At 41.4% G+C, this 23,502-nt stretch overlaps 1 protein-coding gene across 8 annotated transcripts in view; it reads left to right on the top strand.

Moving 5' to 3' along the window:
• The first annotated feature begins 2,958 nt into the window (after nt 1-2,958).
• TERT (telomerase reverse transcriptase) overlaps nt 2,959-23,502 on the top strand; it is a 53,343-nt gene continuing 32,799 nt past the window's right edge. For 7 of the 8 annotated variants that reach the window (XR_011966233.1, XR_011966235.1, XR_011966234.1 and 4 more), the window contains exons 1-7: nt 2,959-3,476; nt 5,608-7,555; nt 8,068-8,263; nt 11,669-11,858; nt 17,623-17,805; nt 20,837-20,998; nt 22,552-22,647. Coding sequence is in view for 5 of the 8 variants with exons in the window: in XM_072605357.1 (XP_072461458.1) it covers nt 3,183-3,476; nt 5,608-7,555; nt 8,068-8,263; nt 11,669-11,858; nt 17,623-17,805; nt 20,837-20,998; nt 22,552-22,647 (3,069 nt within the window). In the remaining 3 variants the exon portion in view is untranslated. The remainder of the gene's footprint in view (nt 3,477-5,607; nt 7,556-8,067; nt 8,264-11,668; nt 11,859-17,622; nt 17,806-20,836; nt 20,999-22,551; nt 22,648-23,502) is intronic. The other variant, XM_072605360.1, reaches the window with a different exon arrangement.

Here is a 23,502-nt window from a genome sequence, read left to right as displayed (position 1 = left end):
CTTAGGTCAACCTCTTCTCTGCATGTCCATTATGTAACCCCCTTTAGTATGATTCCCCCTCCCAAACATGCTCTAACATGGGACCCATGATCAGAAAATGGAGGGATAATTTTATGCAGGGTGTGTCTGCTTAAGCATATGCATGAAGTTCATTAAGCAAATGCAGTAAAGAAAAGCCTTCTCTAGGTAACTCTAGGTCATTTTTCTTGGCTAGTTCCAGCTAGCTGTAGATTTGGTTCCTTTATCAAAAACTTTGTAATTTTCTGAAGGCCACTGTCCGATGGTCTTCTTATTATCTTATTCTCAATGACTTCATCAATTAACAATAACTTGTTGTGGAAACTTAACTTTCGCTGTCTCTCACAGTATGCAAATGCTGTGAGATGGGCTGCTGGAGGAGAAGGCTCAGATGGAAAGGGAATTGGCTGGAGAGAATTTTTGTCCAGCAGTGTTCGGGCTGCCCTTGGGAGAGGAAGCTGGAGAGTTTCCAGTGGTAGAAGAGAAGGTTGTTGTTGGTTTGTCTCACAGGAGGCGAAAAGTTAACAATAGGAAAGTGAAGGCAGCCCTTGTGCAGGCTGGATTTGATTCGGGCTTAAACACAGGCCAGGAGGATGTGTGGAAGGAGAATGAAACAAGTGAGGTGGCTGAAGTTGGGCCAGTATTAAGAAGGAAGCAGGGGAATCAGGGTTCCTCCACAATTACCTCCCCAAAGGTAGGTAGGAGGTAACTAAGGATTTTTCTCAGCAGGACGTCACAGATGTTTTGAGTTGGTTCACCCAAAAGATGAGAGAATCATTGGTACTTTGGATGGTGAGAATTAGTGAAAAAGATAGGTTTTCTGGAGACAGAGGAATGAATAGCCAGTGGATTCAAGGTCAGAGAGGATTGATAAGGAAAGAGTTTTGTTGCTCTGTTGAGAGCAGGAGTAGATTTTGGAAGAACAGATGGCATTCCAACTAATGAACTATATAAAATGTATCGTAGATAGAAGATTGGTTTTAGACTGAGCAAGGAGGTAGGAGCTGCCCCTGCAGATCATTCTGAAACATTGTATCCAGGTTCATCACACCTGTAGGGAGAATGGGGAGTTGGCCGGGTCCCAGCTCAGATTGAAGAGGGTGTACCTCTAGCCAGAATGATGACCCCGGGAATGCAAATTGGAAAACAGTAAGCAATAGTGAATGAGGCTATGATAATGGGTTCATGGACTCTAGTTTGAGCATAAGCACCCCCTTCATTCCCTCTCAGCAAATGCGGCCCAAAATCTTGGGGTAAGGGGCAAAAGTCTCTTCTTTCATAGCTACTTCCTGCTGAGATTGGCCATAAAGCTATCCCTGCCCCAAGCAGTCTCATTCTAGGGGCTGGCTAGAGACAGTAGGATAGGTGAATTTGTGCTTCATATACCTGTCAGAAGAGCTGAGCTCAGGATGGAGCTCCAAAGCAGAGGGGATTAACCACTCAAGACACAGTCTTTAGAAATCTGGTTACAAGGGTGCTGTGCCAGGGATGGTGTAGCAGAGTAGATGGTAACATAACCAAAATCAATAATGGCATTCAAGTGATGTGGAAATTATCTTGGGAATTCATAACCAACTGTAGGCTGGGCTAGAACACTTCTGACGTACTTTCCATATCAAATGTCTAGAATTCTTATTCAAATTTTCCCCTAGGAAAACATGGAGAATTTCAGAATACTTATTTCATTTTGAAAGTTCAAGAAATGCATCATATCTTGGTATTCATATCATTTCATATGCATACATTGTTTCTCCCCAGTGCATGGTATATTCCCTCAACAAAAGGGATAAATAAGTTTTTCAATTTTTTAGGTACTTAGTATAGTGTTCTGCTACCAGTTAGTGCTCAATAAATGTTTAAATTCATTCCATTAGTTATTTCATTATAAACAAAGCTTCTTATCCTGGAAAGAGAGACTAGTTTTCCACACTGACCACATAAGCTGGGCTGGTGGAATAGATAGGAGCAAAGAGAATGGGTGTGTCTATCTGGGTCTGAACAGTTGTTTGTCCTTAGAAGAAGACCAATGACATCATGGGGTGCTGTTTTGACTCCCGGTGTGAACTGAATTTAAGTGAGACAGGTTGCAAAGACAACAGCCTCGCTGTCTCTTCCAGTCATCAAAGTCCAGTGGCAAGAGGAAAGTTAAGATGACTGGAGATGGATGCAGTGGATAATCTTGATTCTTTGATACTTGAGCAATCTAAGCACCTGGTTCAGCTATCTTCATGGCCCTTGGACCAAATTGTTCTCATGGGCCCCTTCAGCCCTGGGAAGTCTTCATGTGCATGGGGTAGACACCCGCCCCTCCCAACTCACCAACCAGCTTGAGGCCTGTCACTTATCCTCAACTTGGTTTAGCCCATCTGCTGATGTGGCTGCTGAGCATGCTACAGCTTCTTGGAGATGCAGGTGAGAGTTGGTGAAGGTGGACATCAAACGTGAAGGAGCAGCCCAGAAAAGTCATCCGTCAGCCCTCACACCGAGGTGCTGGTCCTTCCTGAGCGCAGGTTTTACAAAGATAGTAAAGAATCAAGATAGAGGGAATATCAGCTGTAACAGGCAACATTTACGCCTGTTACAAAGTCACAGTAGGAAAGAGAATGTTGCAGAGGGAACTTTTTTCAGGTTTGGGATGGGCTAGGTGGAGCTTGGTGGCTCCTTTGAAGATTGAGATTCTTCGATTTTATCCCAGTGCTTAGCACAAAATGAGTGGCACATAGTAGGTGCTTAATAGATAGGTACTTAGTAGGTACTTAAGGACTCCCCCCTCCCCCAACATTGAATTAACAATGTTGAATTATCAAATATGGCTTCTCCCAGAAAGTGTAAATGAAAATTAACAATTGGGCTCCAGAATCCTTCCTGACACCTTCTAGTCTTTTCCCAGGCGCTGTTGTCCCTTTAAGAGCCCAGACGCCCCAAAGCCCCCTCCCCTTTTCCTCTTCCGCCTGCCTCTTCTCCCCGCCCCGCCCCGCTGCGGGCTGCAGCCCAGCTCGGGCTCCCCCGGGTTACCCTCCTCGCCCGGCCTCGCCGCTCCCAGCCGCCCCTTGGTCTGCCTCCGCGGCGGGCTCCTAGCCTGCTCTCTGGGTGGCAGCTGCAGCGCAGGCAGGTGCAGCAGCGGGAGGAGCGGCGGCGCCCACCCTCCCGGGCCCTCGCGCACCATGGCTTCCCGGCCCCCGGCCCCGCGCTCCTTGCTGGCCTCGGCGGCCTTCCGCCCGGTGCGCGAGGTGCTGCGGGACAGCTACCGGGATGTGCTGGGGCTGGCGGAGTTCGTGCAGCGCCTCGAGGACGAGGCGCGGACCGCGCGGGCTCCGGGGGACCGGCCGGACCAGCAGGTAGCCGTGCGGCTCCTGCGCAGCGGGGATCCCGAGGTCTTCCAGGTTTTTGTGTCCGGCTGTGTGGTGTGTGTGCCGTGGGGTGCCCGGCCCCTCCCCAGGCCTCTCACCTTCCGGCAGGTAATGCATGCATCCTTGCCAGGAGCCCTGGGGTGGGAGTATCGGACCGAAACTCGGGGCTTCCTCAGTGGCTGGCGGTTGGCGGGGGGCCTGCTCCTTTCTACCCACTCGACCAAGAGAGTATTTGGATTAAATACTCCAATTGTTTCAGGGAAGCAAGTCATTTAACACCTTGGGCTGCTCGGACTCTACCTTTCATTTCTCCATAGGTAATTTCCTGTTCCACTCCCCACTGAAGCATCTTCAGGCTGTCCTTAAGCTCCACATACCTTCCCTGCGGAAGTCACCTCTTACTTTCCACCTCTCTCTGTGATGAGATGAGCCCTTCCTGCCAAAGCCAGCCGTTCTACCTGTGCTCTTAGATTCCATTCCCCGGGTTTTTCTCTTATAGATTGCACCTTCCACCCCCTCCCCCCCATTCCTTAACCTTCAATCTCTCCCTATCTGTTGATTCCTTCCCTGTTGCTTTCAAATGTGCCCAAGGTTCCCCAATTCTTAAAGAACTCTCTGAACCTTATTATCTCCTCTAGCATTTAATTGCTCTATATCTCCTCTCCCGTTCTCAGCTAGACTCTTGGAAAAATCCTTCTACAGTCTTTTCTCATTCTCTTCTCGACCTTTGTAGTATGGCCTTGGATCCCATCACAGGGACTGAAATTGCTTTCTCTAAAGTTACCAGTGATCTCTTAATGACCAAATCTGGGGGCTTTCTTGACTCATCTTTTTTGACCTGTGTCATTGGACACTGTTGACTATCCTCCCGTCCCCAATTTTTGTAAAAAACACTCTGTCCTGGTTTTCCTCTTAACCTAACCACCATTCCTTCTCAGGATGCTTTGCTGGTTCTTCATCCTGGGCACGCCCCCTGTGTGGGTGTCTTCCAGAGCCATATTATGGGCCCTCTTCTCTCATTGGGTGACTCCATCATCTAGTAAAACGAAATATTCAAGTCCCAGCGTTTCTGTTGAATTCCATCGCTCCTTGCCTATTGGATGTTTCAGATTGGACGTCCCAGAGACATCTCAAGCTCATATCCAAAACAGAACTCATTACCTCTTCCCCAAAACCCACTCCTATTTCTGTTGAGGATACTACTATTCTTCTAGCATGTCAGGTTTATAACCTTAGCACCACACCACATATCCAATCACTTTCTAGGTCCCACCATTTCTACCTTTACAACCTCCTTCCATTTCTATTTACAAAGTTATCACTTCCTCCCTGAACCATTATGATAGCCTTATCTTTTATCTCCCTCCCTCATGTTTCTTTCCCTTTGCATGCGTTTTCCACACAGTCACCACAAAAGTGATTTTTTTATAAGCTCAGATCTGATCTTGGCACTCTCCTATTCAGTAAACTCTACGGGCTCTCTGGTACTTCCACCTTCCATTCTAGAACATGTAAACTCTTTTATGGAGCTTTTTAAGGCCTTTCACAACCTGGCCCCATCCTCATTATGCATTACTCCATTTGCCTGACTTTAGGGTGAAGCTTAACTAGACTTTTCTCTATTGTTTACACAAACATTCCATTTTCCTTCTCTGGGACTTTGAATTGGCCATTATCTTTCATGTCTGGAATGCACTCCTTCCTTACCTTTGTCTTGTACCATCCCTTATTTTTTTCGCAATGTGCCTTGAGCAGCATCCTGTTCAGGAAATCTTTCTGCTTTCTCCCAGCTGCTAATTTGTGAACTCATTCCCAAACTACCTTTTGTTTAATTGCTTTCTATTTATCGATATACTTAAATGTATAGGTTGTCTTACTCCCTGTAGAATACAAGGGAAAGGATTATGTCTCTCCATTAGAATGTGAGACCCTTGAAAGCAGGCTTTATATTTTGCCTTTCTATCCCCAGCATTGGCACATGGTTGGTGCCTTTAAAATGGTTGTTGATTGACTTATATTTTCTTTAATCTACTTTCAAGGGGATATGGTTCTAGTTTCTTCTAGCCTGGTGCCCTGCATATGGAAGAAACTTTAAAATGTTGTTGAATGTAGTTTTGAATTGGCTCTCTGCTTTGAGTAACATTGAGATGAATTTTGGTCCCAGGATCACCTTATGAATATTATTTAGAAAGTTGGAAAAAACTGCCATCAGCAATTTTGAATTTTTTTCTTTCTTTAGCTGTCTTCCCAGAAGGAAGTAGTTGCTAGAATTGTCCAGAGGATTTGTGAAAAGAAAAAAAAGAATATTCTGGCTTTTGGATACACCCTTTTAGAGGAAAATAGAATGCCATTGCCAGTTAAGTTTACCACAAACGTCTACAACTATCACCCTAACACAGTAACAGAAACAATTAGTGTCAGTGCCTTGTGGGAGATACTTTTAAGCAGGATAGGAGATGATGTGATGATGTATATGTTAGAGCACTGTTCCATTTTCATGATGGTACCCCCAACCTGCTCTTACCAGATCTCTGGGCTACCTATCTATGAACTCAATTTAAAAGATTCTGTCTCTCCATCTGGGTTCTTGCGAAAAAAATATCCGAAGGAGGAACCAAATGTCTCACTTGACAATGTCAGAAAGAAGATTTCCTTCCAGAAAAAATCCTCAGTCAAATTGGATTTGAGGAAAGCAATACTTAGATCCAAAGACAAGACCTTAAAAGTTGCAGGTCAAAATCAGAATAGTGCAGAGGATCTGGTAGAAGAACCTCTTGAAGACAGACCTGAAAATTCCTGTGGAACTGAGCAGGGATCTAATGCTGACCAAATAGAAGAACCAGCCCATTCAGCACATTCCATGATGGCTCTGCTATCAAAAAGGCAACGGAAGGATGAAGAGGAAAGTGAGATTTCAGCAAAGCGACCAAAGAAAGAGAAGTGCCTTCTTGAGAAGAGAAAAGAACTGATTTTGGAACAGGGTTTTGAACTTCATGAGAATGAGTCTAATTCAGACAGTGCTGAGAACATAACCCAAACATCAATGGAAATCTGCTCTTCAAAGCATTTCTGCAATGAGAAGTCTGCCCTTGAAGAAGATGGTGGTAGGGAGGACTGTTTCATCGAGACCAAGGCTACCAAGGGTGGCCTTTCCCTTTTGGAACATAATGAAGGGGATTTATCATGTCATGATACTTCCATTATCAAATCCACTTCTGAAGATATAATAGAAGCCAAGTCTTCAGAAGAAGGGTTGGATGGAGGGACTGAACAAAAGGATGCCATTTTCACACAACCACTGTGCCCTGGAAATGAACAACCAAAGAGACTGAGAAGTGCCTCCGGTTCCATTGTATACATTAACAGGAAACGTTTCTTATATTCTGCCCGCAACTTCAGAGAATGTTTGCCTACATCATTTCTGCTGAACCATTTACACGATTCACTATCTGGGGGTCAAAGACTGGTTGAAACCATTTTCTTAACTAGTCATCTCTTTGAGCAGAAAGGTGACCCACAGCAGCAAAGGACCCCCTGGAAAAAGAGACGTCTCCCCAAACGTTACTGGCAGATGCGGCACCTTTTTAAGGAATTGATAAAGAATCACCGAAAGTGTCCTTATTTCGTGCTTCTGAAAAAGAACTGTCCCCTGAGGTTTTCAGCAGCCAAGGCAGATCCTTCCAGCCAACTGAAAAAGCCACAATCTGTTGCTTCCAGCCAGTTAACCAAAGCTGAGGAAGTGCAACATCAAAGCCAAGACCAAGGTCAGCAGAGGGAACAGAGTTCTGAAACTCCCCTAAGCTGTGGAAGTAACAACACAGAGAAACCTAGTTGCTCACTTGCAGACCAGATGCCTGACAAAGAATCAGTTCTTGCCAGTAGGATTTCTCAAAATACCCAGCCAGTGTCATGTGCATCTGGGAAGAGTGTGTTCCGAGGCAAGGGTGGTAGTGATGTCCATCAGCTTCTCAGTTGGCACAGTAGCCCTTGGCAAGTATATATGTTTCTGAGGGAGTGTCTTCACCGTCTGGTGCCTGCTGAACTCTGGGGATCAACTTACAACAAATGCCGCTTCTTTAAGAATGTGAGGAAATTCCTCACTTTGGGAAAACATGACAAGTTTTCTCTTCGGGAGCTGATGTGGAAGATGCGAGTGAAGGACTGCACTTGGCTTGCCCTGGTGAAAGGTACTGAGTCTTATTTAATAGCAGCTGATTAGTGATGCAGCTAGGGGGTGAATTGATAGAGAGCTAGGCCTAGAGTAGAGTCAGGAAGACCTGAGTTCAGATCCAGCCCTCCGATACTTACCTAGTTCTGTGGGGAAATCACTTCACTTCTATCTCAGTTTCCTCATCTGTAAAATGGTAATAAGAATAGCACTTGTCTCACAGAGTTTTTTGAGTATCAAAATGGGATAATATTGTAAATTCTTAAGTGCCATAAATGTTAAATGTCAGGATGATAATGATGCTAGGCACTGGGGATGTAAAAACAGACATTAAACAGTCCCTGCCCTGGGGGAAACTAATATTCTGTTGGGAGATTCCAGAGTCCTTGTAATTTCCATTTTTTTTTTTCACCTATGACCTAAATGAGGGTGGGAGAGTTAAGGTGATGAGGATGAAGATTGCTCTTCAGTAATGAAGCTCATGGACTGTGGGGACATAATTTAATTTTCTGACATTTGAACTCATTTCAGGGAATCACTTTGTTCCAGCCTCAGAACATCGTTTGCGTGAAGAGATCTTGGCCAAATTTGTATACTGGTTGATGGACACATATGTGGTTGAGTTGATCAGGTCCTTTTTTTATGTCACTGAGACCATGTTCCAGAAAAATAGGCTCTTCTTCTACCGGAAATGTGTTTGGAGCAAGCTGCAAAACATTGGCATCAGGTATTTCTCTCTAGAGCACAACCTAAGCCGGAGAAGGGGATGATACAGATATAAGAAGGAAGTTATTGTCTGGTATTCAAATGCTAGCTGTGAAGTGCTGGTCCTGTACTTCTCCCAGGTTGTGTGAAACAATCTCAGATTTAGAGTTATGAAATTGAATGCTCTCTCTGATCCAGGGAACATAACTCTTACTAGTTTTATCCTGTTTGCTTTAAAAATAGTTACATATATGTTCCACTGGAAGAAGTGTCTCTCTAGCTTTCTGAGCAGGAGTAGTGCCAAGGATCTAGTGGATAAACCAATTTTTTGGGGTAGACCTAACAGGTTGGTAACCCTACTAAGTAGACCAGTAAGCCAGAATCCAGTTATATTCTATAACAGCTTGGTTAAGAAAAGGAAGAAACTGAAGAGAAAAGTCAGATTTCAACAGATTGGCAGAAATGAGAAAGAAGTCTTCCATTCTCAAGAAAAGTAAAGAGCTGGGTTGGGGGTAGACCAAATACTTTGTCTAGCATTATATTTAACTGTATGCTCCTACACCATTCTCTCCCTTTCCCCTTTAATAGAACATAGGATAGGGACTGTGACATTCTTTATGTTTGCACATATTAACATTAAAAAATGTCTAATGTTGAATTGCATTGAAGGGACTCCTTGTTAGTATAGATCAGTCCATATATATTACCATTGGAATAATACCCTCCTTTTAAAGGACAGGATATTCAAGTTCCACCCAATGGTCCACTTATTTCAAGAAGTGTTCAATACAGTAAAATTTCAGCAGAAGACAGAACAATCTCTTAAGTTTGGAGATCAGATCTTCTACAGAGTTGGCTAATTTTCCAAACTGAGTGTTGAATATTTTCTTGAACATTTGGTTTTTCATGATCCTAATGATTAATCAAATCAATTTCCAACTTTGGGCATTGCTCCAACTTAGGAGATGCATATAATTGCACAGAAGGCTAAAAAGAAGGTCCTGCTTTGGTTCAGCTACTTCTGCTCTTTTTGCACTTAATACTCAGTGCTTCTCTAGGTATGAGCCACAGACCATCAGTGGTCCATGAGAGCTCCCTCTTGAAGAAGTATCCATATTTGCAATTGGACAAATTCTAGAATTTTTGTTTCTGGTGAAGTTAGTAATTTCCTTATTGAATTTGTGTTCGTCCTTCATTGTCGAAGAAGACCATGCCATCAGAGAAGTGATGACATGACTTGCACTTGACTTTGTTTTGAGTGAGGGAGGGCTGTGCAGGTCACCAGCCTCACTTCTCCTCCACAGCCATCTGAATCCAGTGACCAGATATTCATCAGGATGACTGGAGATGGCCCAGGATGAGGCAACTGGAGTTAAGTGACTTGCCCAAGGTCACACAGCTAGTGAGTGTCAAGTGTCTGAGGTGAGATCTGAACTCAGGTCCTCCTGACTCCTGCACTTGTGCTCTATCCACTGCACCACCTAGCTGCCCATTCACTTCATTTAGTAAAAACTGGAAACCACGTTGCTGAAGTCTCAGCCAAAAGTATGCCTTCATCATGTTAACTTGGGGGGAAAGTTTCTTTCAGGAAAACAAGTGGAAATGAATAAAGTATGTGTTCTTAGGAGATTTTGCTCCTTTGGAGCTTTCTGAGAGCTAAGAAGTATGAGAATACTGCTTTGGTGCAGTATAGGAGGTAGGAGGGTACTGTATCATGTAATTAAAATTATTATTTCTTGCTTTTCTGTAAATGGCTTGGGATCAAACTTTTGTTCCTTGTCAGTTGATCCTGGGTGCCTGGAAGACTCTGGTTTGGGTCACAAGTAGCCAATACTCTTTCCATTATAGTGCCCAGGCACCTTGGCCAATTACAACAATTAGGGCTCCCTATATTTTCTTAACCATGACCCCATGTTGATAAAAGGTTAGAGCTTTCTCCAAGCCTATAGTCATAATTTTAGTGCCCAAAAGACAGTTATAAAAGAATAACTACATCTTCTATGTGAATTCTGCCAGTAGCCGATAGCAAGGGTTTTTTTTTTATTTAAAATAACTTTTTTAATTAACAAAATTCTCTTCCTTTTACTTTCTTCCTAATTCCCACTGAAGAAGAAACAAAAATCCTTAAAAAGCGTAGTCAAACAAAACCAATAGCTACCTTGACTGTGTCCCGAAAACACATACCTTTATCAGTCTGTCACCAGCATCTGTCACCTCTTTGGCAGGAGGTGGGTACGGTGTTTCATCATTGATCCTCTGGAAATCATGATTGGTCATTGTGTTGATCAGAGTATGTAAATCTTCCAAAGTTACTAGCACAGTTGTTTAGAACCAGATACGAATGAGGCCATGTTCACTATCCAGAAGGACCCAGATAGTCTTGTAAGGAGAGAATTTGTTCTTAGGCTGCTTTGTGTGTCTCTCAACCATCCTAAAGAAGCAAGCAGTTGGTCATAAGGGGGAATAGCTGTAGAATTATGGATAGTTAAGTACACAAGCTCATCATACTCACAGAGGGAAAAAATTGCCCTTGAGGAACATGTCATTAAAGATAGCAGATACACATCATTTCTTTGTATGTGAAAAGTGTCACCATGGGCATTTCTTTGTCAGTTCACTATTGCCCCATTCTCCAGCTACACTGAATTCATTTATTCCATTGTTATCCTAGTTGACTATAATGTTGCTGAGCTCCAAGTCCTAGCCTCTTTGTGAAGTAGAGAGCCCATGAATTTCAGCTGATAAGCTCCATACCTGACTGCCTTGCTGTGGTGTCTTAAGTGTAGATTTGATCTGGCTTAAGGAAAGACTTGGGATTTATGATCTGAGTTGAAGTCTTGCCCCAGCAACTTTTTAGCTCTCGCACTGGGCAAGTCACTTAGTCTGTTTCAGTTGGGGATGATTATAATAGCAGCATCACCTATCTTCCAGGGTTATTTTGAGGATTGAATGAAATTACATGTGAAGCACTTTATAAACCTTAAAATGCTATGTAAATGCTAGCTATTATAGATGATTTAATTTACTTTTAATTGAAATCTTATCTATATGTGTATTTGTCTAGCAACTTAATAGTTATTATTTGATGGGCTGCTAATGGAATAATTATTAGTGAATAAGTAGTATTTATTATTCTGTGGGCCACTAATGGAATGCAAAGGTATGTGATTAAAATTCAAGTTACTATTACTAATGGTGTGACCTTGGACAAGTCATTTACAATAACTTACAATAGTTTGCTCAGTTGTAAAATGGAAATAATAATAGCACCTAAACTCCCAGAGTTGTTGTGAGGATCAGATAAAATAATATTTGTAAATAACTTAGCACATAAAAGGTACTGTTATATAAGTGCTATTATTATTTTATTATTAACTTATCTTCATCATCATTACTATTCTTAATTTCATAGTTATTTTTGTTTTAGAAAACACTTTGATAAAGTGCAACTTAGAGCATTGTCAGAAGAGGAGATTATGCAAAATTTGGAAACAAGATTTATCTGCCTGGCATCCAGACTCCGGTTTATCCCCAAACCCAATGGTCTTCGACCAATTGTCAATGTAGACAGCATTGTTGGAGCCAAAGTATCTAATAAGGGAACCAAAAATAAGAAGGTAATTATATTTCATATTCATACATGTATGTTGACCCTGCATGTATATTTTTTAAAAAATATATTTATAGGGGGGCGGAGCCAAGATGGCGGAGTAGAAAGACGCACATACACATAGCTCCGAACCCACAACCCATAGAACAGCTACAGGGAAGTAACTCGCGGCGAATTCTGCACCCAGAGGCCACGGAACATTGGAGCGAGGGAGATTTCTGTTCCGGAGAGACCTGCAAACCTCTCGCGGGGGGTCCTTCGTGCTGCGGACTGGGCGCCGGGACTGGAAGCTGAGTGCAGCCCTGCCGCGGTCGCAGCACTGAGAGGAAAAGATCCAAGTGGGCTTCAGGGACGGGATCTCCAGCGGCCACTCAGGTCCCTCCACCCACAGAGGGACCTGCAAACCTCTCGCAAAAGGTCCGTCGCGCTGCAGACGCAGAGCCCAGCCCAGACCTGCTGCGGCCGCGGCACCGAGAGGTACAGATCCGAGCAGGCTTCAGGGACGGGATCTCCAGCGGCCGCACAAGTCCCTCCACCCACAGGTGACGGGGGTCGGTGAGAGAGTCTCTTTGGCGGGTCGAGAGGGGAGTGGGGTGCCCCCACAACTCAGGCCCCCCCCGGGAGGTAGAAGCTGAGAGGCGGCTGCAGACCAGGGCTCCCCAAGCAGGCAGGAGCCTGGATCCATTGTGGAAGGTCTATGCATAAACCCCCTGAGGGAACTGAGCCTGAGAGGCGGCCCTGCCCCAACCTCAGCACATGAACTTAATCTCACACTGAATAGCAGCCCTGCCCCCACCAAAAGCCCTAAGGCGGGAAGCAGCATTTGAATCTCAGACCCCAAACACTGGCTGGGAGGATCAGGAGGCGAGGTGGGTGTGAGGAGAATATTCAGAGGTCAAGTCACTGGCTGGGAAAATGCCCAGAAAAGGGAAAAGAAATAAGACTATAGAAGGTTAATTTCTTGGTGAACAGGCATTTCCTCCCTTCCTTTCTGATGAGGAAGAACAATGCTTACCATCAGGCAAAGACACAGAAGTCAAGGCTTCTGTGTCCCAGCCCACCCAATGGGCTCAGGCCATGGAAGAGCTCAAAAAGAATTTTGAAAATCAAGTTAGAGAGGTGGAGGAAAAGCTGGGAAGAGAAATGAGAGACATGAAGTCAAAGCATGAACAACAGATCAGCTCCCTGCTAAAGGAGATCCAAAAAAATGTTGAAGAAAATAACACCTTGAAAACTAGCCTAACTCAATTGGCAAAAGAGGTTCAAAAAGCCAGTGAGGAGAAGAATGCTTTCAAAAGCAGAATTAGCCAGATGGAAAAGGAGATTCAAAAGCTCACTGAAGAAAATAGTTCTTTCAAAATTAGAATGGCACAGATGGAGGCTAAGGACTTTATGAGAAAGCAAGAAATCACAGAACAAAGTGAGAAGAATGGAAAAATGGAAGATAATGTGAAATATCTCATTGGAAAAACAACTGACCTGGAAAATAGATCCAGGAGAGACAATTTAAAAATTATGGGACTACCTGAAAGCCATGATCAAAAGAAGCGCCTAGACATCATCTTTCATGAAATTATCAAGGAAAATTGCCCTGAGATTCTAGAACCAGAGGGCAAAATAAATATTCAAGGAATCCACAGAACACCGCATGAAAGAGATCCAAAAAGAGAAACTCCTAGGAACATTGTGGCCAAATTCCAGAGTTCCCAGGTCCAGGAGAAAATATTGCAAGCAGCTAGAAAGAAACAATTCAAGTATTGTGGAAATACAATCAGGATAACACAAGATCTAGCAGCTTCTACATTAAGGGATTGAAAGGCATGGAATAGGATATTCCAGAAGTCAAAGGAACTAGGACTAAAACCAAGAATCATCTACCCAGCAAAACTGAGTATAATACTTCAGGGGAAAAATTGGTCTTTCAGTGAAATAGAGGATTTTCAAGCATTCTTGATGAAAAGACCAGAGCTGAAAAGAAAATTTGACTTTCAAACACAAGAATGAAGAGAAGCATGAAAAGGTGAACAGCAAAGAGAAGTCATAAGGGACTTACTAAAGTTGAACTGTTTACATTCCTACATGGAAAGACAATATTTGTAACTCTTGAAACATTTTAGTATGTGGGTACTGGGTGGGATTACACACACACACACATGCACACACACACACACATAGAGACAGAGTGCACAGAGTGAATTGAAGAAGATGGGATCATATCTTAAAAAAAAAATGAAATCAAGCAGTGAGAGAGAAAGATATTGGGAGGAGAAAGGGAGAAATTGAATGGGGCAAATTATCTCTCATAAAAGAGGCAAGCAAAAGACTCATTAGTGGAGGGATAAAGAGGGGAGGTGAGAGAAAAACATGAAGTCTACTCTCATCACATTCCACTAAAGGAAAGAATAAAATGCACACTCATTTTGGTATGAAAACCTATCTCACAATACAGGAAAGTGGGGGATAAGGGGACAAGCAGGGTCGGGGGGATGATAGAAGGGAGGGCATGGGGACGAGAGTGCAATTCGAGGTCGACACTTTTGGGGAGGGATAGGATCAAAAGAGAATAGAAGTAATGGGGGACAGGATAGGATGGAGGGAAATATAGTTAGTCCTATACAACACAACTATTATGGAAGTCATTTGCAAAACTACACAGATTTGGCCTATATTGAATTGCTTGCCTTCCAAAGGGAAGGGGTGGAGAGGGAGGGAGGAAGAGAAGTTGGAACTCAAAGTGTTAGGATCAACTGTCGAGTAATGTTCTTGCCACTAGGAAATAAGAAATACAGGTAAAGGGGTATAGAAAGCTATCTGGCCCTACAGGACAAAAGAGAAGATGGAGACAAGGGCAGAGGGGGATGATAGAAGAGAGAGCAGATTGGTCATAGGGGCAATTAGAATGCTTGGTGTTTGGGGGGGGAGGGGATAAAAGGGGAGAAAATTTGTAACCCAAAATTTTGTGAAAATGAATGTTAAAAGTTAAATAAATTTAATTTTAAAAAATATATATATATTTATACTTTGTTTTTACACTGCTTTCCCTCTGTATCCCTCTCAGTTCCCAAAAAGTCATTCCTTATAATACATTTTTTAAAGGATTAGTGAGACAGGGAGGAAATTTTTTTTTTTTTAATTAAGGCCAATCAGCACATCAGGAAAAAAATTACAGTATATGCAATATTCCATAACCATGGACACCTTCTGCAAAGAAGCAGGGAAGGTGTCTTCTCATAGCCCTTCTTTGGGGTCAAACCTTGTTCTTAATAATTTCACATCATTTGGTTATGACTGTGGTGGTTGTCATTTCTTTTTATAGTATTGTATTCATTGTGTGAGGCAGGTGGCTCAAGTCAGCTTAGAGTCAGGAAGACTTACTTTCCTGAGTTCAAATCCACCATCATACCTAACAACTTATTAACACTATGACCCTGGACAGGTCATTTAATCTGTTTGCCTCAATTTCCTCATCTGTAAAATGAGCAGGAGAAGGAAATGGCAAACCACTCCAGTATCTTTGCCAAGAAAATCCCAAATGGGGTCAGGCAGACATGACAAAAATGACAGAAGAAGAACAACAGCAATCATGTATGTTTTCTCCCTCTACTTACCTTCATTTTGAGTCAATTCATAGAAGTCTTTCCATGCTGTTTTGCATTCATCATATTTGTTTGTTAAGACACAGCGTGTTCCAGTTCATTCATGGGCCATGGTTGTTTAATCTTTTCTCAAAAAAAGGGCACTTGCTTTGTTTCCAGTTCTCTGCTACTTAGAAAAAAATCTGCTAGAAATATTTTGGTATGTATTGAACTTTTCTTTTTGTATTTGACCTTCTTGGAGTATTTCGCTAGCTCTGGAGTCTTTGGGGGAAAGTGTATGGACATTTTAGTTCTTTTGTTTCCATAATTACATATCACTTTCCACAATGATTTTACTAATTCTTAGCTCTATGAACATTTCATTAATGTACCTGCCCTTCTGTGGACCTTCCAACATTCCTGTTTTTTGTCATTTTTACCAATTTACTGGGCATAGTCATTTGGACTTAACATTTCTCTTATGAGTGATTTGGAGCATTCCTTCATGTTATTAATGGTTTGCAATTTCTTTTGAGAATTCTTCATTTCATTTGACTGTTTGCCTCTAGGGAATGACTTTTTAATCTTACATATTTCTGTTATTTATATACATATCTTGACTGTCAAACCTCTATTAGCAATATTTTATACATTTTTTTCTGAATAACTGAATTTTCTGATTTTTTTTTGAACTTCTTATCCTAGATTTGTTCATTTTTGTTCGTGCACAAACTCCAATTTCATGTAATCAAAATGATCTGTTTTAACTTTTGTAATTGGTTTTATGTTTTATTTGGTTAAGAATTCTTCTCTATAAATGTGGAAGGTGTATGACGGGCTTATCTTTTAATTTTTATGTAAGATCTCTAATATTCAAGTGACATTCATTTTTAATGTTTTTGTAGCATATGGTTTAACTTGTTGCTCTAAGTTTCTTCCCAACTGCTTTCTAGTTTTTCCAGCAGTTCTCTCTTTCTGTAAGTAATCCCTTTGGTAGTTTGATTGGTATAGAATTAAATCTATAAGTAACTGTAAGAATGTCATTTTTATTATATTAGCCTGGCTATGCCATGAGCACTGAATATTCCTCCAGCTATTTAAGGTGTTCTTTATTTCTTTCTGTAGTGTTTTGTAATTGAATCTACGTATTAGGTTTTCTTGGGTAGATTCATTCCTAGGTGTTTTGTGCATTTTGTCCTTAACTTGGACTTCTCTTTCTGTTACTGCCTGCTGGATTTTGTGTTATAGAGATGCAGTTGGTATTTTTGTGGGTTTCTTCTGTAGCGTACAACGTGGCTGAACCTTTTTATTTTCTCCGACAGTTTCTTGCTGATGCCTCAGGATTTTCTGTGTAAATCATCATATCATCAGCAAATACTGTTTTATCTCCTCTTTGCCTGTTTTTATGCCTTTTTTCTTGTTGGTATTGTTAGTATTTCTAGAATTATATCAGATAATATTGGGGACAAGGGGCGTCTTTGCTTTAGTCCTGTATTTATTTGGAGAAGTTTCTACTGTATCTCTATTGCATTGTTGTGAGGATAAAATGAAGTAACATGTGTAAAGCCACTTCGTAAACCCTAAAGTTCTGTATAAACGCCATTATCATTGTCATATTTATCACGCTTGCTTTGGGTTTTGGGTGGATTTTTCTGTGCTTACGTTTTGTAGGGTTGTTTTGTTTATAGTATTAACTGGTGTTGTGCTTTTGTCAGATGTTTTCCTGAATCTATTGATACAGTTTTGGGTGGTTTTGGGTTTGTTTTAATTAACTATGATTATTATTTTCCTAATGTTGAATCTTGTATTTCTGGTATAAATCTATCATGGTCCTCAAGATTGATTTAGAGGAGAGTAATTTTTTTCAGGATTTTATTTAAACTTTAAAATTGATGTCATTAATGATAGTGGTATGTAGTTGTCTTTGCTTTATTTTTTTCCTGGTTTGGGTATTAGAACCATATATTTCTCATGTAAAAGGAGTTTGACAGAGTGCTTTCTTCATTTTTGAGAATAATATTTGTAGGATAGCTGTTAATTTTTCCTTAAAAATTGGGGAGTTTGTTCCTGTACCCCTCCCCCCCTCACCTCTACCTCTGGGCTATGTGCTTAGATATTGAGAAGAGGGTCCTGGGGCCATTTGCAATAGATCATTTTAAATATTTTTAACCAGTTCTCCTCTTTTTCCCCCTTTAGATAAGGTGCTTTAATGGCCAGCTTAAAAACCTGTTCAGTGTTCTGAATTACGAGCGGACCCTCAATCCTGATATCTTGGGGTCTTCCTTGTTTGGGATTGATGGCATTTATAAAGAATGGCGGCAGTTTGTGCTCAGAGTGCGTCAATCCAAGGACAAAGTTTCCAACTTTTACTTTGTGAAGGTTAGTCTTTTTTCCCTAGGGTGATTATGCTGAGAGGTGGGAATATGAAGACCCAGCGAAGTATTTCCTGTCTTCAGTTCTGCTGGGGAAGACAATACATATACATATAAGTGTGTGCAGAACAAATGCCAAGTAAATCTTTGAGGTATAGGACACTTGCCCCTGGAAATATCAGGAAAGACTTTCTGTAGAAGTTACAATGCTAGTCTTTTTATTATTTATTTTTTTGGGGGGGGGGGCGGTTAGGCAATCTGGGTTAAGTGACTTGCCCAGGGTCACACAGGTGTGGAGTGTCAAGTGTCTGAGGCCAGATTTGAACAAAGACCCTCCTGACTCTGAAGCTGGTGCTCTATCCACTGCCCCACCCTGCTACCCCTATAATGGTTTCCAACTATCCCAATCAAAGAATTAAATGGACCCTAACTTCAGGAGACTTCTACCCTAACATGGACCACAGTGACACATATGTAAGAACTTAGAAATATTTGAATATATACAACGTCTCTCAAATTTAGGCTTTGATAAGCTCAAAAGTACACTAAATTCTGAGAAGCTGTGTACACATGCATCCGTGTGCTGCACATAGTTAAGATCAGCTGCTACATTTTATACAAGTGTAAGATAATGACATTGGTAATGTAAAATGAGTGATGATGAAATTTTTGTGTTTATAAAGAGTCATGAGGGAATATTCTACTATTGCTTCCCTTTAATCTAAGAAGATTTCACAGTGAAAATAGGATTTCAGGAACTGCATTAGTGATAGATGGGAGACCTGATGGTAAGCTGGCATTGTGAGAAACATTTTAACATTAAGTCGTAGCTGGGACAGTAACATGACTGTGTCTTAATAGCATAGGCAATCCAAAGGGGATTAAGTGGTTTGATTATAGGAAGGGAGAGAGGGGTGGTCAGGGATCTAAGTGAAAGGTGGCTCCAGATGCATGGGGAGGATGGGGAAATGGATGATGATTTCTCTAATCTGATGCATAAAGAAGTGTGAAGCCATTTTAAGCCCTCCAGGAATAAGACTAGAAAGATGACTGATAATGGCTTTGAATATTGACCATAGTGTTTCAGGGGTTACAGCGGTCCAGCTTCCAGAGTTCGGAGTAAGATGGGTAGGGTTTGAAGGATGGATGGCAGTAGAGAATGTGGGGAACATTTTTAAGGAGTAATTGTCAGGATTTGAGAATAGACTGGCTCCCAAGAGAAAAAGAGTGAGTACAAGACTGTGCCAAAGCAAAGGGAAATGTACAGAAAGAAAGGAAATAAATTTTCTTGATCAGTTGAAAAATCTGAATTTAATTCAGCAAGTATTTGGAAGACAGGCTCTATTTCCAGAATAACATGCTTTTCAGGTTGAGGGAGGAATGAGCATTCTGTTGGAATTGTATACTTGTGAAATTCTGTACATAATAGATATGGGACTGTTCCTCTCTTTGCCTCACACTATGTGGGAATAATAACCCACCTTCAAAAACAGAGCTGTGGTGGAGTAGGCAGCAATTTGGTGTATAAATTTCATCCTAAATTATAAATTCACTTTATGGTGAATATCTAGTCAGCCCCAGCTCACAGTTTTTGTCCCTCTCCTTCTATCCGCCAAGTTACCATGACCTAGCCAGGGAGGGCCCTTTACCTTCTCCTCCTTGGCCCCTTCTTAGCCCTACTTTGGGAGTACTTGAGACTACCATTTCCTCTAAAAAGGACTTATCTACTTAACTGGACCACGCCTCCCCTCACAATTCCTGTGACTGCCCCTAGGCTGCTCCTCTATATGAGTTGTATCCTTCTGTTAGAAGGCAAACTCTCTGAGCGCAGGAATTACCTTAGTTTGTATGATAGTGGAGGTCTGGCATGCTTGTTGGGTTTTCCCCTTAAAATAGAAAAAAATGCAAATATTATAAATTACATTATTATATGCAAATATTATAAAGTATATGATTACATGTAATTTATATTATATATTATATAAATATAATAAATTATAATATACTTGTGGATGTATACATTATGTATACATAGTACATATATACAATATATAATGTATAAAATATGCATATACAAAATACATTATGTATAAATATTATAAATTATAATATATTTGTATTTAAGTAAAATTTTGAAGTAGAGACAGATAAATTGGGAGTTGGCTAAATTTAGTCATAGAAAGAATTTTTGCTTGTGTTAATTTGGAAAGTATTTTGGCTCTATGAGTAGAGGACTGGCCCGGGAACTGGGAAGACCTGGGTTCAGATCTACCTCTGTGATACACACTGGAACTGTGTAGCCCTGCATAGGCAAATCACTTAACCTTTCCTTGGTCTAGGCAGTTCTTGGAGACTGTGAACTCTGAGACAGGTGCTGACCTGCACTGGCAGAGGGCATTTCCTTCCCCAGGAGTAACCTATGTGAATGAAATCATAAATCTAGACCCTCTCCTTAATTTGCCTGGTACATAGTAGGTGCTTAATAAATACTTGTTCATGGGTCATATTGAGCATTTTAAAATGTTTCCTTCTTGCATGACCCCAAAGAATAATTATGTTAAGTGCATTTATAAATCTTACAGGAAATTGTACAGATGAGGTTGTGATTGTCTTGGAGTCACAAGTAAAAAATGACTAGCCAGGGACAGGGTTCAAACTCTTGACTTCAAATTTAGAACGCTTTCCATCAGATCACTCTGACTCCCATCGCTGATTATGGTAAAATCCTGAAACAAGCTTAATTTTCAAGGCTGATTTTAGTTGTCCTGCCCTACCCCTACTCCAGACCATTATAGAAAGCAGGGCTTCTTCACCTTTTGTGGGTGTCCTAGAGCTCTTTGACAGCATGGGAAAACCTATGGACCCCTTTGTAGAATGTTTTTAAATGCATAAAATAGAATACATAGCACTACCAAGGGAACCAGTTACATTGAAATACATTTGCCAGAACTTGAGAAGAAAACATCTGCATTGTCTTGCAGAAGTACCCCGGGCCTTTGCCTTTTGGAGATCTGTAACCAGTCTTTGTTCTTCCACAGGCTGACCTGAGGGGTGCTTATGATACCATCCCCCATGACAAGCTTGTCGAAGTGATCTCCAGCATCATTAAACCTGAAGAGAATAAAGTCTACTGTATCAGACGTTACGCTGTAGTCCAGAAGAATGCCCACGGAAACATCCAGAAAGCCTTTAAAAGACACGTATGGCAAACGTTCGCTGTCCTTACTGCTGACGTTCTGATCTTTTGTGTGCTTAGACTTCTCTACTTGGAGAGGATACAAAAACAGAACTTTTCCTTTACCGCTATTGCACGTGGAGACATTCTTGATTAGCGAGGTGGCATGGCACAGTGGATAAATGGGCTTGGGATGAAGCCAGCTGGGTTTCAGCCCTACTTCGGATGCTCACTGGCTGTGTTACCATGGAAAAGTCACTGACTGTCTCTGAGCCTCTGTTCAGTTTCTTCATCTATAAAATGGGGATAATATTTGTAGGACTCACCTCCCTGAGTTATTGCAAGACCTAAATGATACCTACCGTATGTACTGTACTTTGCAAACTCTAAGACACTACCTAATGCCAATTATTTATATTTTTGCTTATGTTTAATTATTATGCTTATTATTATAGTTTTGTACTCTACTTACACAGAACTATGAAGGTTGTATTATACGTAATATATAGTAATTGTAACATTATTATAATTTATGATATATTTATATTATTATAATATATAATTATATTGTAATAAGACTATTACAAGGTTGTAGACCATTTATTCGTCATTATGTGCCTGTCTGTGGTACATTCTCCTTTGACAGTTTTAATCCTTGCTTCAAGTGTAGAAAATCATAGATTGGAAGGGACCCAGACCATCCAGCTGACCTGCATTTTATGGATGAAGAAATTAAGACTCAGAGACACTTGTCCAAGTTAATACAGCTAGCTAGGCAATTAGGTGGCTCAGTGGATAGAACCTTGGGACTGGAGTCAGGAAAACCTGAGTTCAAAGGTGGCTTCAGACACTTACTAGCTAAGTCACTTAACCCTGTTTGCCTCTGTTCTCTCATCTGTGAAATGAGCTGGAGACAGAAATGACAGATCACTGCAGTATCTTTGTCAAGACTTGAGTGAGCAGTAACAGAAATACTTAAGGACCCTTAGGCCTAGGTCTTCCTGATTCCTAGTATACCGTTGTATCCACTAATATCCACTAATTAGTGAAGTAGAGAGAGAATGAGAATGAAAGGGGATGAATTTGAGTGGATCTTGTTATATATTCAGTATTGTTGGAAATTTTAAAATGTGGTTCTTAATTTAGAAAATTAGTTCTTGGTAAAAGATAGAGGTGAAGAAACAGTAGAGCTTAGGTCCACCATGAATTTCTTGAACTCCTGCTATTACAAAGGATATGGGATGCTTGAAGAAAAACCTTCTAGTAGGGCAGGGATGGGGAACTTGTGGCGTCAAGGCCACATCAACCTTCTAGGTACTTGGGTGTGGCCTTTGAGGCAAAGGATTTGTTCTGTGAAGTTCGGATTCAGTCAAAGGGCCACATATGGCTTTGAGGCCTCAGGTTACCCCACCCCTGTCCTAGGATCATCCTTGAAGTTTATAAGAAAATATTTTGATTTTTATCATCTGAGTTTTGATTCTTTTGAAATTTCTTATGTAATGTTTTTTGGGTCTAGACTGTGGAACCCAGATTCTTTCTGTATTAAGTTCTCCAAGATCACTTTCTTCTTTGTCCTAGGTTTACACTTACAAGGATGCCTTGCCTTATATGAACCAGTTTGTGGCACATTTGCAAGAGACTACCTCCCTGCAGAATGCCATTGTGGTTGAACAGGTGATGCATATTCAATCCAATGTAGCTAACAATTGTTAAGCACTTAAGTGTTGGGGAAACAGATGAATTAGTCTACTAACAAGTATTTATGAAGCACCTTCTGTGGGCTAGTCATTGGGGGTATAAAGACAAAAATGAAATAGTCTTTGCACTCAAGGAAATTAACATTCTAATGGGGGAGACAACAGGTAGGTGTATATGTACATACTAAAATAATACATGGTCATTTTGGGTGGTACTGGCAGCTGTAGGAATCATGCGGCCACCAGGTGGCGTCATAGTGTGTAGAGTACTGGACCTGGAATCCGAAAGACCTGAGTTCAAATGGGGCTTTAGACACTTATTAGCTATATAACCCTGGGAAAATCACTTAACCTCTTCCTGCTTCTGTTTTCCCAGCTGTAAAATGGGAATATAAATAGTACCTGCTTCCCAGGGTTGTTGGGAAGACCAAAGGAGATAATATACATAAAGCACTCAGCACGGTGTAGGAGCTTAATAAATGCTTATTCCTTTCCATCCCTTTTCATGAACACAAAGAAGGTGGCACTTAGAAAAGGGCATCGTGGCCCATAAGGCTAGAAAGAGATAGGTTGGGGCAAAGCTGGAAGGGTTTGATGTGCGCAGAGCCCCTGAAGTTTATTGAATGGGGGTGTGCCTTCTTTAGACCTGAGCTCAAGCAGATCACTTTGGTAGCTGTGGAGGAGGACTTATGGATATGGAGAGCCTTGGATCCGTCGACCAACTAAGAGACTGTTGTAAATAATCCAAGTGAGAGATGAAGAAAGCTAGAACCAAGGTGGGGACTGTGAGTGGAGACACAGGCTCCATCTGCAAAATGATGGGGGGCAGTAG

The sequence above is a fragment of the Notamacropus eugenii genome, chromosome 4 (genome assembly GCF_028372415.1).
Source record: "Notamacropus eugenii isolate mMacEug1 chromosome 4, mMacEug1.pri_v2, whole genome shotgun sequence".
Lineage (NCBI taxonomy): Eukaryota > Metazoa > Chordata > Mammalia > Diprotodontia > Macropodidae > Notamacropus > Notamacropus eugenii.
Note: the sequence above shows the minus strand (reverse complement) of the source record. Positions and strands in the feature narration are given on the sequence as shown.